The sequence below is a fragment of the Pongo abelii genome, chromosome 7 (assembly GCF_028885655.2).
Source record: "Pongo abelii isolate AG06213 chromosome 7, NHGRI_mPonAbe1-v2.0_pri, whole genome shotgun sequence".
NCBI lineage: Eukaryota > Metazoa > Chordata > Mammalia > Primates > Hominidae > Pongo > Pongo abelii.
In genome coordinates, this window is record NC_071992.2 from 1,027,095 (window position 1) to 1,046,228 (window position 19,134).

At 50.4% G+C, this 19,134-nt stretch overlaps 1 protein-coding gene across 3 annotated transcripts in view; it reads left to right on the plus strand.

Annotated features, from left to right (window-relative positions):
* DLGAP2 (DLG associated protein 2) overlaps positions 1-19,134 on the plus strand; it is an 858,034-nt gene that overhangs the window by 410,374 nt on the left and 428,526 nt on the right. For all 3 annotated transcript variants that reach the window (XM_063726493.1, XM_054561150.2, XM_054561151.2), the window contains one exon: positions 15,989-16,021. In XM_063726493.1, the coding sequence (XP_063582563.1) occupies positions 15,989-16,021 (33 nt within the window). The remainder of the gene's footprint in view (positions 1-15,988; positions 16,022-19,134) is intronic.

The following is a 19,134-nucleotide window of genomic DNA, read 5'->3' on the forward strand; positions in this document are numbered from 1 at the left end:
GTGTCTAGTTCTCTCAGATGGCGCCGTGTCTAGTTCTCTCTCGCATGGGGCCGTGTCTAGTTCTCTCAGATGGCGCCGTGTCTAGTTCTCTCAGATGGCGCCGTGTCTAGTTCTCTCTCGCATGGGGCCGTGTCTAGTTCTCTCAGATGGCGCCGTGTCTAGTTCTCTCAGATGGCGCCGTGTCTAGTTCTCTCTCGCATGGGGCCGTGTCTAGTTCTCTCAGATGGCGCCGTGTCTAGTTCTCTCAGATGGCGCCGTGTCTAGTTCTCTCTCGCATGGGGCCGTGTCTAGTTCTCTCAGATGGCGCCGTGTCTAGTTCTCTCAGATGGCGCCGTGTCTAGTTCTCTCTCGCATGGCGCCGTGTCTAGTTCTCTCTCGCATGGGGCCGTGTCTAGTTCTCTCTCGCATGGGGCCGTGTCTAGTTCTCTCTCGCATGGGGCCATGTCTAGTTCTCTCTCGCATGGGGCCGTGTCTAGTTCTCTCTCGCATGGGGCCGTGTCTAGTTCTCTCTCGCATGGCGCCGTGTCTAGTTCTCTCTCGCATGGGGCCGTGTCTAGTTCTCTCTCGCATGGGGCCATGTCTAGTTCTCTCTCGCATGGGGCCGTGTCTAGTTCTCTCAGATGGCGCCGTGTCTAGTTCTCTCAGATGGCGCCGTGTCTAGTTCTCTCTCGCATGGGGCCGTGTCTAGTTCTCTCAGATGGCGCCGTGTCTAGTTCTCTCAGATGGCGCCGTGTCTAGTTCTCTCTCGCATGGCGCCGTGTCTAGTTCTCTCTCGCATGGGGCCGTGTCTAGTTCTCTCTCGCATGGGGCCGTGTCTAGTTCTCTCTCGCATGGGGCCGTGTCTAGTTCTCTCAGATGGCGCCGTGTCTAGTTCTCTCGCATGGCGCCGTGTCTAGTTCTCTCTCGCATGGCGCCGTGTCTAGTTCTCTCTCGCATGGCGCCGTGTCTAGTTCTCTCAGATGGCGCCGTGTCTAGTTCTCTCTCGCATGGCGCCGTGTCTAGTTCTCTCTCGCATGGCGCCGTGTCTAGTTCTCTCTCGCATGGCGCCATGTCTAGTTCTCTCACATGGCCCCATGTCTAGTTCTGTCTCGCATGGGGCCGTGTCTAGTTCTCTCGCATGGCGCCGTGTCTAGTTCTCTCGCATGGCGCCGTGTCTAGTTCTGTCTCGCATGGGGCCATGTCTAGTTCTCTCTCACATGGTGCCGTGTCTAGTTCTCTCTCGCATGGGGCCGTGTCTAGTTCTCTCTCGCATGGCGCCGTGTCTAGTTCTCTCAGATGGCGCCGTGTCTAGTTCTCTCTCGCATGGGGCCGTGTCTAGTTCTCTCTCGCATGGCGCCGTGTCTAGTTCTCTCAGATGGCGCCGTGTCTAGTTCTCTCAGATGGCGCCGTGTCTAGTTCTCTCTCGCATGGGGCCGTGTCTAGTTCTCTCTCGCATGGGGCCGTGTCTAGTTCTCTCGCATGGGGCCGTGTCTAGTTCTCTCTCGCATGGCGCCGTGTCTAGTTCTCTCACATGGCCCCATGTCTAGTTCTGTCTCGCATGGGGCCGTGTCTAGTTCTCTCACATGGCGCCGTGTCTAGTTCTCTCGCATGGCGCCGTGTCTAGTTCTGTCTCGCATGGGGCCATGTCTAGTTCTCTCTCACATGGTGCCGTGTCTAGTTCTCTCTCACATAGCACCGTGTCTAGTTCTCTCACACATAGCACCATGTCTAGCTGTCTCACATGGCCCTGTGTCTAGTTCTCTCTCACATGTTGTGTGTCTAGTTCTCTCACTTGGCCATGTCTAGTTCTCTCTCACATGGTGTGTGTCTAGCTCTCTCTCACATGGTGTGTGTCTAGCTCTCTCTCACATGGTGTGTGTCTAGTTCTCTCTCACATGGTGTGTGTCTAGTTCTCTCTCACATGGTGTGTGTCTAGCTCTCTCTCACATGGTGTGTGTCTAGCTCTCTCTCACATGGTGTGTGTCTAGCTCTCTCTCACATGGTGTGTGTCTAGTTCTCTCACATGGTGCCGTGTCTAGTTCTCTCACATGGCATAGTGTCTAGGTCTCTCTCAAATGGCACTGTGTCCAGTTCTCTCACTTAGTGCTGTGTCTGGAGCTCTCTCACACCCTGACGCGTTTATTTCTTCCTTGACGTTATTGCAGTTACTCTTGGAGGCCTATACGGGTAGTAGCCCTACAGAGGAAGTAGAACATGTTTCCCATGGGGGCCCTTTGATCCAATTCTCTGCTGGGTGGAGCCAGTCAACTTCTAGAGACTTTTCACTCCACACTGGGCTTAGGCATTTATAAAATGCTCCATTATAACCAGTGGAAATGACTTGAATTAACTGTATAATTTTAATTTTTCAGGACAAGTGTGTGATTTTAGATTTTAACCAGCAAAATGTATGTAAGTGGTGAAAAAAAGACTAATAAATTCTGGAAACCTTCAGGTTGGTCTTGTTTAATTTTAAAGTTCAGAGGCATGACACTCTTAAATCTGATGAGTTAATTTTTCACAACTTGGTATTGTAGAGAAAAATGTAGTTGTCACACTGTTAAAATGATTTTTCTAATAAATGTTCTTGAAGTTTTAATATGACAAGGTACATGAATGATGAGCACTGCCTCTACCGAAACATTCCTTTATGGCCCGAGATGGGCTCTGAGGGAACTCCAGGGAATGGTATGCAGGTAGACTTGCTTTGATGATTGGCATATATTCCGGTATAATTTGGTATAATGGGATTTAATTTGTTTGTAGATAAACCTACCTAAAGGGACCATGGCAGGAACAGAAATCCCATAGCTTATATAAACAACAGAACATTAATTAACATGAAGACACTAATTAGTTTATCCAATTTGCTGGCAGAGCTCTGGGAACTGAGGGCCTGAGAGAGGCCTGATGTGTTTGTGGAAGAGGGGTGGTCGGAGGAAAGGGGTTGGTTGTCAGACACATGAGAGGATGCAGGTGACGGGGCAGGGGTGGGGTTCTGGAGGGTTTGGGGGAGCTATGCTGTTACCTGCTCATGGCTAGAAAGGCCCTGGAATGGGCAGGGCCCCACGTCACCAGCCAGGGGTCAGCCGCGAAGGGCTTGGCACGTCTGTTCTTTCCTGGCCACGGACCTTGTTCACTTGTTTCTCATGAAATGTCCCATCCCTGGAATGCTGCGCCCACCCAGCCCACTTCCTCTTGAATCCTGCTCAGGTACATTCCCTCAAGGAAGCTCCCCCAACGCAGGGCGAGGCCCACCCTTGCCTGAGCCCTCTGCGCCACTCCTCTGTGGCACTTGTTGCCGTTGACCTTGTGTATTTGTTCTTGGGATTCCCTGATTAACATGCTGTCTCCTCCTCAATGGTAAGGGGCCCACAGTGAGTGAGTGGGTGGGTGGATGGATGGATGGATGGATGGATGGATGGATGGACAGATGAATGGATGGACAGATGGGCAGACGGGCGGACAGATGGACGGATGGGTGGATGGTCAGACGGACAGGTGGATAGATGGATTTACGGATGGACAGACAGACATTGGATGGATTGATAGATGGATGGATGGACAGAACTTTCTCTGATGACTCAAATATCATCCCAAGCATCATCTTCTCTGGGGAGCCATTCCTGACCCCCTTCCCCAGGCAAACTTGCGAGCTCCCTCCTTTGTTTTCACGTCTCCATGTTGCCTTTGTTTTTCCTGACTGCTTGAATATTTGTCCTTTGTGGGCAGTCACCCTGAGCACTGCATGGGAAAGGCAGGGTGTGCTCATGGAGCTCACATTAAGTGGACACATAAGGGGAGTGAGGACCCGCCTGGGCTTCAGAGTGCCTGCAGGCACCTGCCCCGGGGTCTGCTTAGCTCCTCAAGGGAAGGGGCTGGTGCACCAGCTGAGGCGGGAGCTGGTGCAGCTCTGCTCTGCGAGGTCTTGGCACCTCAGTAAAGCTGCCAGGTGCACGTGCACACACCTATAAACCCAGACACTGGTGAGCGACGGTCATTCCTCCTGCACAGCTGCCTGGGCTGCACCCTCTGTCATCTGGGCCAGATGTTCTGGACTTGGCCCCTGGAGAGATGTTCTGGACTTGGCCCCTTGGAGACATGCTCTGAACTTGGCCATTGCATTATTTACGTTCTGTTGTCATTTCATGTTATTCTCATTTCCTCTTATTTTTTCTTCTCGCTCACGATAAATTACAAAATCCTTTATGTTCTGGTTTCCTCACATTATTTTCTTTGGACCCCTCTTCTTCCCTAAAGAGGATTCATGGCACGGTTCCCGTGTCCCATACTCAGTGGGGCTGGAACCTGCCGATGCCCACGCCGCCGCCTCAGTCATGCCCCGACCCTCCTCAAGTCCCAAACAACAGACCCCTCACCTCTGCTGTCTCTTCTCTCAGGTGGGCCACCCACCCTGCCACCAGAGAAACCTTCCTGAGTCCACATTTACTTATATAACTCCTTTTCTTCAGGCCCCTGAGTAACCTCACTATCCACATGATTAAGTCCAGTGCCTCAGCATCTGTTCTCTTATTAAAGAAACTGATCAAGTCCCTGCTGCGTGTCCTCATCTAACTTCCAGCTCCCAGCCTCTGCACTCCACCGTAGGGATGGTGAGTGCCAGCTCCCAGCCTCCACACTCCACCATAGGGATAGTGGGTGCCAGCTCCCAGCCTCTGCACTCCACCGTAGGGATGGTGAGTGTCAGCTCCCAGCCTCTGCATTCCACCGTAGGGATGGTGAGTGTCAGATGTTCCCAGGTGCGGGCTCCTGTGCATGCCAGAGGCTCTTTGATGCCTCTGAGTGCGATACGGTTAGAGTGCATTTGTAGGTGCACGTACCTGTCTCCTTAGACAACTTCGTTTTGTACCCTAGTGCCTGGCACAGACTCTGTCACAATGTGGAGGTGCTTAATAAATAATTGTTGAAAGACTGATATGTCATAGACCATTTTTTCTCAAAAGCACACACTATTGACTGAGCACATGTGTTAAACGCTGTATGAATATAGAAATATGAGCTTCTGAGGAGGAAAGGCGAAATATTATATTATGATGAGATTAAAGTTTTGTAAAAGACGTGCCATAGAAACATAGGAAGGGGCAATTAGTTCATGATGGAGGGGTTGAGGCTTCCTCACAAAAGGGTTGATATTTACAACAAATCTAAAGAATGAGTAGGATTTCTACAAATGGCACTGGGGCAACTGGACACCCACAGGCAGACACCCCAAATCCAGCCCCACCTGCTTCATACACAACACTAACTCAAAATGGGCCAAAGACCTAAAGGCAAGAGATAAAATTATAAAACCGCAAGGACGTGCATCTTTGTGATCTTAGATTAAGCAGTGGTTTCTTAGAGATGACACCCAAAGCCCAAAGCACAAGCAACAAAATAAAAAAATAAACCAGTTGAGCTTTAACAAAATAAAATTTTTTGTGTATTTCAGAGGTTACCATCAATAAAGTAAGAAGGAAACTCACGTAATGAGGTAAAGTGTTTGCAAAGCGTGTGTGTAAAAACGTTTCTATTTAGAAGAACTCCTAAAGCACATAAAAAGACAAGCCGAGAAAGGGATGGGCAGAGGGCGTGAACAGGCAATTCACCCACAGAAGGTGTGAAAAGACACTGGACATCATTGGCCAGCCGGGAAATACAAATCAAAATACAATGAGACACCATTGCCCACGTGTTAGGATGACCGTAATGGCAGAAACAGACAATCGTAAGTGCTGGCAAGATCTTGGAGAAACTGGAACCTTCTTTGTACATGACCTTTGGGAATAGAAAATCATGCAGCCACTTTGGAAAACCACCTGGCATTTCCTCAGAAGTTTAAACATAGAGTTACCATATGACCATAAATCCCATTTCTTGGTACATACCCAAGAGAAGTGAAACATATATCCACTAAAAAAAACTCATACCTGATTGCTTACAGAGGCATTATTCATGATACTCAAAGATAGAAACAACCCCGGTCAAGTATCCGGAAACGGGGGGGTGGATAAATATGCCGTGGTCCATCCATGCAATGGAATCTTCTCTAGCAATAAAGGAATGGAGCACCAATGCATGCTACGACACAGATGCACCTTAGAAACATTTTCAACGTGAAAGAAGCCGGTCATGAAAACCACAGATAGGATCCCATTTACATGCAGTGTTCAGGACAGGCAAATCTATATAGAAAGTAGATTAGTGGTGGCCTGGGGCTGGGGGCACGGAAATGAGGGTTGGCTGCCGAAGGGCATGGATTTATTTTTGGAGTGACGAAATGTTCTGCGATTGATTGTGGGGATGGCTGCACAGCTCTGAGCTATTGAGCTGTGCACTTTCAGTGGGTGAATCATATGGTGTGTGAATGATATCTGAATAAAGCTGTTAGGAATAAATCACTTTTAAAAAAGCAATGAAGAACAGTTTTCCAGGAAAAAAAGGGCAGAGGCAGACATACTTTTTGCACAGTGGCACACACGGAGACCCCGAGGTGCACAGGACCCTGGTGTGGTCGAGCACCGAGGGTGGGTGGTCCCAGTGTGACTGCCGTGGGGAGGACAGAGGTGCCTCCTGTGCCTGACAAGCAGGGAAGGCCTCAGCATTTAGGAAATGCATCTATTGAAGAACTCTTTCCACTTCTATACTCAAATTTCATGTTAATATTTGTTCCTGCTATTTATGTACTATCAGTGTCTACCTTTTAATTCAAATGAAGCCATTTGGCTTCTAAATATCTTAAATGTGTCACAAATAGGATTCCCGTAGGTGTCTTCTGAATGCTTTGTAATTACTCCATAGCACTTGGTCAATTTAATATTCAAGATGTGGGTAATTGGCCCAGACAAAAGTAATAAATTAAGGCGAGAACGTAACCACAAAATGGTACAGTTCTAGAAACTTGCAGTCAGTCTGGACATATATAAACGAATTTCCCACTATTCACAGTTCTATTCAGGAATGTGAATTTAAAGCGATGTTGCTTTTGGAGGCACTAACCGCTTTCCCATCTCCCACTGGGCATCCTTCCCTCAACCAGGGCTTCCTGCCATCTGCGGCTGCTGAGAGCGCAGGGACCTTCTCCTCAGTGTGTCTCCTCAGGCTCCTCTCACTGAGGGGAGCAGCACAGAGCCATTGGATTTGGGAATTCATCGTGCTCTTCTGCATCAGGTTAAAAAATTAAATACTGGGTTTTTATTGAGATGCACAATGCTTAAGATACTACTAGGAAATCCTAAACCTACTACCCAAGTTTAGTGAAGACCATTGCACCTGCTTGCACACGATGAAGATGGAATTAGAAGGATTTGTACTTGAAGGACTCCTGGAGGTTGAGCATGAACCACTGGGGATGTGTGTGGCATCGCCATGCAAGGAACATGCCCTGACACCTGTGCAGATGCTTGTGTGAGTCTGATGGCCCACATTGGTGGCTGGCAAGACCTTTGAGATCAGTGTGGAGTGATGGCCCATGTCGGTGGCCGGGAAGACCTTTGAGATCAGTGTGGGAGTCCGATGGCCCACGTTGGTGGCTGGGAAGACCTTTGAGATCAGTGTGGGAGGCGGTGCCAGCCTGGGTAATGGCTGAGCTCAGGGCACCTGGGAAGAGGACTGGGCATAGCAGAGAGGGAGTGGCGGATGCCCCGTAGGTGGAAGTGGACGATGAGGTTGAATGTGCAGAGAAAGATGAATGGAGGAGGCTTCTGGGTCTGGACTGTGGGAAGTGATGTCTTCAGTGGAGTGATGGAGATGGGACCTGCACACAGTCACCAGGTATTTGGCTCTATGCCTCTGAAGCTTGAGGACACCTTTGGCATAAATAAGTGGAGGTGAAAACTTTGACATTGGATGAATTTCCCAGAGAGGCTGTGAAGGCTGAGCTCAGCCACAATGTGAGAGCAGGACCCCGGGGACATCCCATGTTTAGGAGAGAGGCCCTTTATGCTGCTGGGACAGAGGCTGAGAACACCAGAAATGGAGTTGAACACAAGCGTCCTGCACGCCGCCCCTGGGAGGGTGGCTGGATTAATGAGAAAGCCCCGCTGTACCCTTGTCTGCTTTGTTGCTGGAGAGAAGAGAATGGCAAGAACTCCACAGGCTCAGAACTCTTAGCATTGGGAGCGCATTTCAGGAGCAGAATGGCAGACTCAGAAATGAGCCACTGGGCCTGTCTGTGGGTCCCGCGGGAAGGTCTCAGCCTGCATGAGTGAGCGTCTCAGGGCCCCTCATTTGCCCGTGGGTGGAGTTCACCATCAGTGTGCTTCCCATCTAGTTCCTGATGTCATCTCTTCAGGTGTTTCTTAACTACTGAGGCCTAAATACAACTTTCTTCTATTTCTCTGCTCTTATGTATTTCTCATGTGCACATAAAAAGCTAGGAAAGACATTGCACTGAACAATCTTTTGCTTGATGAAATATTTTGAAAATTGTTAAAAACGAAACTAGAATAATTCCTTTGAATGGCTGACCACAGGCAAATTACTTCATTTCTTTGGGCTTCTTTTTCCTGAACTGAATGAAAGACATAAACAAGCTGATTATTCACACACAGCTGTCATGGAGCTGGTGAGATTGGAGTCATGAGCAGCATTGAGTTTCATAGATTAAAAGGATATAAAAATAAATGATTGATTATTCAGGGGTGGGCCATTTATTTTTTTAGCTAGTTTTTAACCCTGGGTGCACATCCGTTAGGCAGTGAGCACATATTTGGGTTGAATAATACTGAGGCCTTGTTTTTCCTTAGAGATTTTAATAAGTTATTTAACTTTATTTTCATTTTTTTGAGACAGAGTCTCGCTCTGTCACCCAGGCTGGAGTGCAGTGGTGTGATCTCGGCTCACTGCAACCTCCGCCTCCCGGGTTCAAGTGATTCTTCTGCCTCAGCCTCCCAAGTAGCTGGGACTACAGGTGCATGCTGCCATACCTGGCTAATTTTTGTATTTTTAGTAGAGACGGGGTTTCACCATACTGGCCAGGCTTGTGATCTGCCTGCTGCGGCCTCCCACAGTGCTGGGATTACAGGCGTGAGCCACCGTGCCCAGCATTCTTTCTTAGGCTAAGCTTACTCTGAAGATAAATCTGCTCCCCAGAAACACCCCAAAGTCAGATGCGGCATTTCAGGACGTGACAATGGCACGCAGAGAGGCTGAGCCATGAGCTCACAGTCTCCAGAGCAGCTCGAGCGCCTGGGTCTGCACACCACACACTTCCTCCTGCCACAGCTGCGGGGGTCCGGGGCTCCAGAATGAAAGCTCTGGAAGCCGGAGACATCCTGTGTTGATCGCAGCCGTCCCCCAGCATGTGGAGCAACACTAGGACCATGGTAGATGTTCAGTCATGTTCGTTGAAGGAAGAAGGGAGTGAATGAATGTCTTCTCTGAGGATAGCTGAGCATCCATGCGTCCGTCTGGCCATGAGAACTTGGTTGCGCTCACATGAGGATCCTGAGCAGGTAGTTATCTTGGACCGGAAGCAATAGCTTCAGGCAAAGAGAAGATGCGTTCCCTCCCTGTCTGTGCATCTGACTTTCACGGTTGTTCCTACGGTTCATTGCTTTATTAAAGCCAGTCACTCCTGCGTTTGCCTTCACATTGTTTCACTTCATTAAAAAAAATTGAATGAGACTTGAATTTGAATGCAGTTGTGTAATTGAAGGAACTATCCTACACACGATTTATTAATTAACATTGGAGCACACTTATGTCGGCCTGCTTCCTGATTACAGTCAGGCGTCAGGTAACAATGGGGTGACGCTCTGAGGAACATACCCTTAGGCAGCTTTGTTGTGTTGTCTTCATTTGTACAAATTTAAGGGATACAAGCACAGTTGTGTGACCTGGGTACGTGGCCCAGTGGTGAAGTCTGGGTGAATATTTAGGGGTTGGCTTTGTGCTATGGGTATTTTCTCTTTATACATCAACTATCTGCAGTTTAAACATTGGTTTTCAAATTAGAAATTAACCCATGTTCACGAGAATGTTACTTTGTATTCTTGTCTCCCTTCCCTAAGCCGTGCAACCAGCAATATCGTTACCACAAGTTCTCCCTGAGAAATAACTTCTAAAAATTTACTGTCATCCTGGGCTTTTACTTAGCATTTATAAATATACATGACTAGTGTTATTAGAATATTATCAATGACTATCTCCTAGCATAGTACCTGACACAAGGTAGGTTTTCTATGAATATTAAGTCAGTATTAAAGAATACACATCCAAAAATAAAAATGAGATAATGTTTTTACCTTTTGCTCTTTCTGTTTTTTAATGTTGGATACTTTTCCATTTGAGCAGATAAGATTCCATAGCATCCACAAATTATATTTATTGATTTATTTTTGAGACAGGGTCTCTCTGTGTCCCCAGGCTGGAGTGCACTGGTGTATTTTGGCTCACTGCAGCCTCAAATTCCCAGGCCTGGTTGATCCCACATCGACCTCCCAGAGTGCTGGGATTACAGGTGCAAGCCACGGCGCCTGGCTGAAGTATAAGTTCCTGAAGCATCACTCAGTTGATGATGAGTGGAGTTTTTGGCCTCTGTGTCAGGTCATGTTGGAACACAGTCATGTGATCGTGGAGTCAGGTCATCGTGTCCTACAGCCGTGTGGCCATGTTGTCATATAGTCATTGTCATACAGTCACGTTGTCATCTTGTCTTAGGGTCGTGGTGTCCCATAGTCACGTCACGTCATGTCATCACACTGTTGCACAGCCGTGTCCTGTAGGCGTGTTGCATACTCTCGCATCATGTTGTCTCAGGGTCGTGTGTCCTGTAGCCACGTCACACTATGGTATTGTCACGTGGTGTGGTATTGTCCTGGGTCACGGTGTCACAGTCACGTCATGTCACACTTGTCACACTGTGGTGTTGTCACGTGGTGTGTTGTGTTGTCTCACAGTCATATCCTGGGTCATGGTGTCCCACAGTCGTGTTATATCAGTTGCTTGCATGAGTGAGGGCCTATTCACATGATCTTGACAAAGGGTCATGGTTTCGTGCTCTCTGCTGTGTGAGAAGTGCTAGCAAGGTCGCCGGGTGTCGTGGCTGGGCAGTGGCCATGGAGGCATGGCAGGCCTGCTGTCATCTGGAGTTGAAGCACGGCTGGACGCGGAGCCTCCAGGTGGCTGCTGACATGCAGCCTTTCTTGATGAGCACAGCAGAGGATCCTGCCCTGTGCTCAGAGACTTGGAAGAGGAAAGACGGTGCTGGTTTTCTCTCTCTCTGTCTCTTAGTCACTGTCGCAGCTGGAGGGAGGCAGAGGAGGACAGAGGACGGGGGAGGCAACAAATTAGTGCAATTGTCACAGCAGCCCAGTGCTGGGCCTCGCATCTAGGCACCCCCATGGGCCTCCCAGTGCCGGGCCTGCCAGCACCGGCCCTCATCCCGCTGTCCCTCCACCACTGCACAGCCCACGGCAAATGCCGCCCACGCCTGGGCCTGTCCCCATGTGGCTTCCTGTAGAAGGAGCACAGATGCTCTTTGCATTCACGGCTAGGTTGGAACCAGCCTCAGGAAAGTGGTACCCATCCCCAGCAACGCTGAGCTTGGCTTCGCCCTGAGGAGCTCCCGCCAAGGGCCCAGGCTGTGTCCATCACGCACGGCTGCAGCCGCTGGGTGGTTCCTCTGTGTGCCGTTTCTTCCAGGGGCTCCAAGAAAGCTGCCAGGGCTCCTTTATCTCCCGGCTCCTTCGGCTGCTACTGCGCACCCCTCCCCAGGTTGGTGTCAGGAGGGAGGGCGGGTGCTGTGGAGGCCGACTCCATGCAGAAGCCAGAGAGAGCGTGCACTCAGCTTCACAGACCTCAAAGCTGCCTCTCCAAAAATATGTGCATAAATTTAGAGTAGCCTCCATAGATAAAATGCTCTATGAATTTACACAGGAGATGCTGCAGTTTCCTCTTTTCTAGGAGATTAAAATTAGGTACCTTGTGCCAGAAAACACTGGGCTGGGTGTTTGCTGTTCACGTCTGGAGCTTGGGGAATGAGCCGGTTCTCAGCGGGCCGCATGTGGTGCAGGTTCAGGTTCACGTACACAAAACCATCAGGCAGATTTCTCCATCTGTGTCAATTAGCATAGGTCAATGTGGTCTTCTCCTAATTTAAGTGAGACTCTGCACTAATGATGATGCATCCACAGTGTATCGAGGTTAATTCTCCTCTACATTGTGAATATTTTGTAATGGGTGTTCCTTGGGGAAGAATTCATTGAAAGGGTCCATGCTGCTGTGAGTACGCTTGCTGTGTGTTCAGCCTGCTGGGTGATTTTAAACATATGTGACCTGTGATGAGGGTGAACTCTGTGGGGAAAGCCTTGAATCTGTGGTCAGTTTTGACGCACATTTTGGTTCGCGTTGGACGAGACGTGCGGAACCACCGTCTCTGATCCATGTCTGAGTGAGCCGCCTCATGAGGCTTCCAGTCCCTCCTGGGGGCACGGAGTGGGGACAGCCATGGCCGGGGGGCCGAGTTGAACCCGGTGAGCCTGCAGGCTGAGCGCTGAGGGCTGGTCACAGATCCCACCCTTGCAGGTCTCAGTCTGCCTCTCCCTTCCCTGAAATCAGTGCCTCCCACAGGCACCATGGTGACGCCGGCATCTGCCCTGCCCTGGGGGAACCCCAGGCACATCCAGGACTCCACTGTGTCCCTGTCATGTGGCCTCTGATGGGTCCATCAAGGCCTCATGGTCTCCTCCACGTGGGAGGCCAGAGTGGATCCCATAGTTCCGGACACGTGTGTTCACTCCGTGTTCCTGAGTGTCCTGCCAAGGTCTCTGGTCACATTTAGGAACTTCTTGATTAAATAAGATGCGGTGGGCTCATATGTCGTGGGCCTCCTCGGAGCCTGTGGTTTGGGAGTGGCTGTCATGAACTTACCATGGGGGACGATAATTGGCAGCCCTGACTTTTTTTGGGGGGGAAAATAACGCTCTATGGCCTAAGACGGCTTCTCGCATCTCGATTCCAAAATAGACTTTCAGAGCCTCGTGCTCTCATTTAAAGCAGTTTTTTGTCTGTATGACTCAGTGGCGTCTTTCCCGGGAACCTCCTGCCTTAGCTCTTCTCAGGACGAGACGAAAAAATCCCTTTTGGGTTTCGGGGGCCGAGTGAGTGTGCAGAGTTGTTGACTTTTGGATTTTAGCTTCCCTGGCCCATGCAGTTCACTGCACTCCCGCAAAAACCGCTCCTGACTTTTCCTCCACGGGCCTCACTCCCTGGCCCTGTCATCCTGCCCGGGCGCTGTGTGTGTGCCCTCTCATCCTGCCTGGGTGCTGTGTGTGTGTCCTCTCCTGCCCGGGCGCTGTGTGTGTGCCCTCTCCTGCCCAGGCTCTGTGTGTGCGTCCTCTCATCCTGCCCGGGCGCTGTGTGTGTGTCCTCTCCTGCCCGGGCGCTGTGTGTGTGTCCTCTCCTGCCCGGGTGCTGTGTGTGCGTCCTCTCATCATGCCTGGGTGCTGTGTGTGTGTCCTCTCCTGCCCGGGCGCTGTGTGTGTATCCTCTCCTGCCTGGGCGCTGTGTGTGTGCCCTCTCATCCTGCCCGGGCGCTGTGTGTATGTCCTCTCCTGCCTAGGCACTGTGTGTGTGCACAGGGACACAGTCACGTCCGCACCTCCTGCAACCAGATGCCCACACGGGGAGTCTGGCCTTGGAAACTGAGGGGAAACTGACTGCGGGCCCTCTGTTCCCGAGCGAGAGGCCCTCTGCTCCCCACTTTCTGCAGAATTTGTGAAGGGGTGGTGCCTGCGTTTCCAGGTTAACTAAACCTGAGGGTCTGCTTCAGTGATGGCAACGATGGGATGGCCCGAGCTGGCTGCCCTGCGTCCCCTCGGTGACAGGAGCCCTGCCTACCTCCACAGCCTTTGCGAGTGGCACTGGCTGGGACGGAGGTGGCCCCGTGTGTGGACCATGGCCTGCCCCATTCCTCTCACACAGAGCAGTGTGGCCCTGGGCCCAGGGCTCCTGCATCCGACGGCTGCTCCTTCAGGTCCTGCCCTGCGGCCCCAATGTCTTCTCTCCCCTCCCCTCCACCGGCGCCCGTGAAGACAGGTGCAGTCAGAACTGTCCCCCCACTGAGGCATGTGGCTCTGTCTCCCCGAAGTCGGGAGAGCTCAGTAGAGCTGTCAGTCACAGCTTTAAAGGACAATTCATGCTCTTTCCTTTCCACCAACCCTCTCCCACTCACCCGCAGAGCCCGACCTGCCACCAACACACGGCTCCCACGTGGGCTCCATCCCTGCCCCGCCCAGCCACCAAGGTCACCTTCCAAAGGAACCATGAGAGCCTGTGAGGGTTTGCCTCAAAATCCCTTGTTGCCTCCTAATTTTTATTTTGAACAACACCTCAACTCCCTTTTTAATGATCCGCTCCCTCCTGAACGCCCTCCACTCACCTCCCTGCCTGCCCCTCCACCCCCCGCCCCATCCTTCCGGGCAGATGCTGCTGCTGTCCCCTGCCTGTCCACCTTGTCCGTGCCCTTCCTGGGACGTCTGTGCTCCCTCCCCAGATTCCTATTTAAAATCCTGCTTGTCCTTCAAGGTTCAGGCCAGCATCACGTAGCGTCTCCTCTGTGGGCCCTGGGCTGTCACGCTGGATGGCAGAGTGTGTGCCTCTGTAGCTGGTGTGGAGGAGCCAGTGTCTTTCTGAGGGCCTGTGCAGGCCAGGCCTGGCGTGGAAGAGCCGGTGTCCTCCCGAGGGCCTGTGCAGGCCAGGGCTGGCGTGGAAGAGCCGGTGTCCTCCCGTGAGCCTGTGCAGGCCAGGGCTGGCGTGGAAGAGCCAGTGTCCTCCCAAGGGCCTGTGCAGGTCAGCGCTGATGTGGAAGAGCCGGTGTCCTCCCGAGGGCCTGTGCAGGCCAGCGCTGATGTGGAAGAGCCGGTGCCCTCCTGAGGGCCTGTGCAGGTCAGCGCTGATGTGGAAGAGCCGGTGTCTTTCTGAGGGCCTGTGCAGGCCAGTGCTGTCCCTGCAGCCTTGATATCTGACGCACGTGCTCATTCCCCCTCCCACCTTTGTGGGCTCAGGGTCCTCGACACTAGTTCAGGGCTGGGGGTTAGGTCACCTGCCCGCGTGTTCTCAAGAAAGTGGATGGAAGCTGGCTTTGAGCCCAGGCCTACCCGGCCCCCAAGTCTGAATTCTTTCCCACGAAGACCTTGCACTTGTGTCTCTGTGCACTTGCTACAGCTTCCTTGTGTGAGGATCAACTGTAAATGCCACACTCCCAAAGTGTCCGTGTCTATTCCACAGGCAGAGCCAAGTTCATAGTCACTCAGGGACCTACTTACAGGGGACTCAATACCCATGGATTTTAGTGTTTTCCTGAAAGATAATACACATTTGCTCCTAACTTTTGTGCCTGAAAGGAGATGTAACAGAGCTGTAGCTAAAGTCAAGCTTTCAATATTGAAACAGGGATAAAATATAGCATTCTTATTTCATCTAAGCAATTTGCGTTCAGCCATATACAATTAGGAAAGTATATTCGCTGTGTGCATATGACAGGTCGTTACTACCAAACACCGAATGTTCTCATTCATAAGTGGGAGTTGAACAATGAGAACACATGGACATAGAGGGGAATGTCACACACTGGGGCCTGTCGGGGGGTGGGGGGTTGAGGGGAGGGAGAGCATTAGAACAAATACCTATTGCTTGTGGGGCTTAAAACCTAGATGATGGGTTGATGGGTGCAGCAAACCACCATGGCACATGTATACCTATGTAACAAACCTGCACGTTCTGCACATGTATCCCAGAACTTAGTAAAATTTAAAAAAAAATTTTTTTTAATCTTCAAAAGTAAAAATGTAATCTGTAAAACATTTGCCAAGGGTAGCTTTTGAAATAAAAGTTGCTGGCGTGCAAGGCCAGAGCTGGGTTTGTTTATGGAGGGGTCCACTGGCTCTGGCGTGGTCAAGTGGCGTCATCTTAAAGTTGTAGTTTTGTTGTTGCTGATGTTGAATCTTTTTAAGTGCATGGTTGAGACCCCATGGGTGTAACGGCTTCTCTCTGTCTCTGTTTTCAGAGTCGCAGTGCACGCTCTGCGGGGAGCCGGAAGGTGAGTACCTGACATGCTGCCTGGGGTGGGCGGGGGCCGCGCGGCTCACAGGTGTGTGGCTGGCGACAGTCTGCCATAAAACGTGTTGGAGAGAACCTTGAACACTGAAGATGCAGTCTGTGTGCTGTTTGATACGAACGTGAGTAAAATAATTGAAGCAAACTACAGGGTGAGCGTTAGGACTCAGCAGCTCGTCTCTGAAGAATAATTGGCTTTACCATCAAATTGCAATATTTTCTTTATTTTTTTTTGCTCTGGATCGATAAATTTCCATCAGTTTCTGCGAGGTAACAGATGCTGATACAGGCTTATTGGCTTTAAGTGCATTCGCCCAAGGTGCCAATGAGCCGCAGGCTGAGTCGGATCTGGGAAGCCGTTCCTGACTGTCGGTGGCTCAGCCTGAGTGTGTGTGGGGCCTTTGCTGGCCATGAGTGATGTTCATCAGTGTTGCTTATTTAACTTTCTGCACAAGTCTCATGTGTTTAAAACACGCGGCAAAGTAGGGCCCTTGAGTCTGTCATTTGTTGACTGTTTGGAATTAGTGAAAGCCAGCATTGATGTAATATTTTTCAATGGTCTAATTAGAAAGAATAAGGAAAATGTGATAAACACCTGACCCCTATTAGTGGGGACTCTGAATTAACTGGAGCTTTGATTTCGAGGTCTGCTTTCAGCAGAAAGAGGCAAATTGGCTAGAAAACGAGTCAGCCTCGGGGAACTCGGGACACAGCCAACCCCAGGAATGTGCCTTTGGGTCAGAGCCCAGCCCAGCTCTGCTCCCACAGGGAGAAATGGGGAGAGATGATCCCAACGCGTGACTCTAAGGGCCAAATATTAAAGGCTTCTGTATACTCAGGGCCACAGAACCTCAACTGCGTCCACTGGAAAGGCTCTTACCTGCAATTTAAAACATAAAAATTAAAAAGTGAGTATAGGGTTAACTTGGAACTTCTATCAAACACCTAATTCCCTCATTTGGTGGTTAAGGGAAGTATGACAAGGTTTTAAAACTTTTTCCTGTGTCACTTAGTAGTCATGGAAAGCACAGATATATCCTTGGTAAAGTCTGTTACTGTACATTTTTAAATCTTAAGCTTCACTTTTATGCAAAACATCAGACTTTGGACCCCTGGCATTTCCAGAGTCAAAAGTAATGTGATGTTTTAGAGTCAGGTGGGTGGGGGTTGTTCCCGGGTGGAGCCTGGGATGCTGGTCTGGGTGTGGCAGAGGCGGCCTGTGATGGGGAAGCCACAGGTCCTTTCCCCTGGAGACCCCAAGGCTGCTGCAGAGGATGATGAAATTCTGCAGCCTGTCTGTTGGGTGTTTGAAAGCTTTATTGTTTCTTATCATTATAACTTCTGTTGCCATTCCCACCAGGGAAAGCATATCATGCTTTGAGTTCATTTTTCATTCTCTTACCCCCAACCCCTTACCGAGAGTTTTCAGTGTGTGAGAGAAATTGTGAAATATAAAACCTTGTAAATAGTGGTTTAAACACATTGCATCTTGCTTTTCGTCTACTTGTTTCTAATAACAAATGTCTGCCTCTGCCAAGGACAGTGGCCCATGTGGGGTGTGTTTTGTTGTCACGTGACACTTAGTGCTGTCATAAAAGAAGAGTTTTTTCCCAGTAAATCAGAATCCATGATGTTTGGAGGCGAGGGTTTGGATTGAATGAAGGCTGGTAAATCACCCCGGAGTCCTGGCTCAGGGATGGATATTGGATGACTTCTGGGGACATTCTCCGTCATGGGATTGACTCTAGAAGAGACCTTGGCTTGCCCAGGCTGACTTGAGACGACTATAGTCCTCCAGAGCATGGGGAGGTGAGCTGGCTCCATCGGGGCACTCCAGCCTTAGGTCTGTGACCTCTCAGGCCCAGCACCACTGACGTCAGACCAGAGTGCGTGGTCCTGGACAATCCCAGGGTCACTTCCCCTGGTCACCTGCCTTTGATCGGCCTCCACATCACACATACTGTCGGCTCCCAGCAAATGTGTGACAGTGGCCTGAGGAGGGGAAGAAACGTGTTCGTTCCTGCTCCAGAGGGCAGGTCAGCTTTCAGATCTTTAAAACGAGACAGACTAGGAGGGCAGGTCAGCTTCCAGATATTTAAAACGAGACAGACTGGGAGGGCAGGTCAGCTTCTAGATATTTAAAGCGAGACAGACTGGGAGGACAGGTCAGCTTCCAGATATTTAAAGCGAGACAGACTGGGAGGACAGGTCAGCTTCCAGATATTTAAAGCGAGACAGACTGGGAGGACAGGTCAGCTTCTAGATATTTAAAGCGAGACAGACTGGGAGGACAGGTCAGCTTCTAGATATTTAAAGCGAGACAGACTGGGAGGGCAGGTCAGCTTCCAGATATTTAAAGCGAGACAGACTGGGAGGAGAGGTCAGCTTCTAGATATTTAAAGCGAGACAGACTGGGAGGGCAGGTCAGCTTCTAGATATTTAAAGCGAGACAGACTGGGAGGGCAGGTCAGCTTCCAGATATTTAAAGCGAGACAGACTGGGAGGGCAGGTCAGCTTCTAGATATTTAAGCGAGACAGACTGGGAGGGCAGGTCAGCTTCCAGATATTTAAAGCGAGACAGACTGGGAGGGCAGGTCAGCTTCCAGATATTTAAAGCGAGACAGACTGGGAGGGCAGGTCAGCTTCCAGATATTTAAAACAAGACAGACTGGGAGGGAAGGTCAGCTTCCAGATCTTTAAAACGAGACAAACTGGACTCCAAATAAGAAGACTACCCCTGTCCAGTGGGGAGCCTGGCAGAAGTCGGAGGGCTCTCCAGCCAAGGGTTGGGGTGGGAGGGGGGCTGGGCAGCGGGGGTTGGGGCTCACTGCTTTGGCCTGCGCCTCCACACTGGGCCACGGTTCTCTGAAGCCGCCCCGTGTTTCAGATGTACGAGTGCAGTTGCTCCAGATCAGGGAGGAGGAAGGGTTCGTGGTGAGGTCTCAGCTGTGCTTTAGTTTTCGCAAAGCACTGTCATATGAATATTCATACATTTTTAAAATCATTTAGGTAATTAGTCTAAGTGAGAGCTGGCTGGGCGCAGAGAGTAGAATCTGAAATCAGCCTTTTTGTTTGGTAATTTCTTCGGCAGCTTTT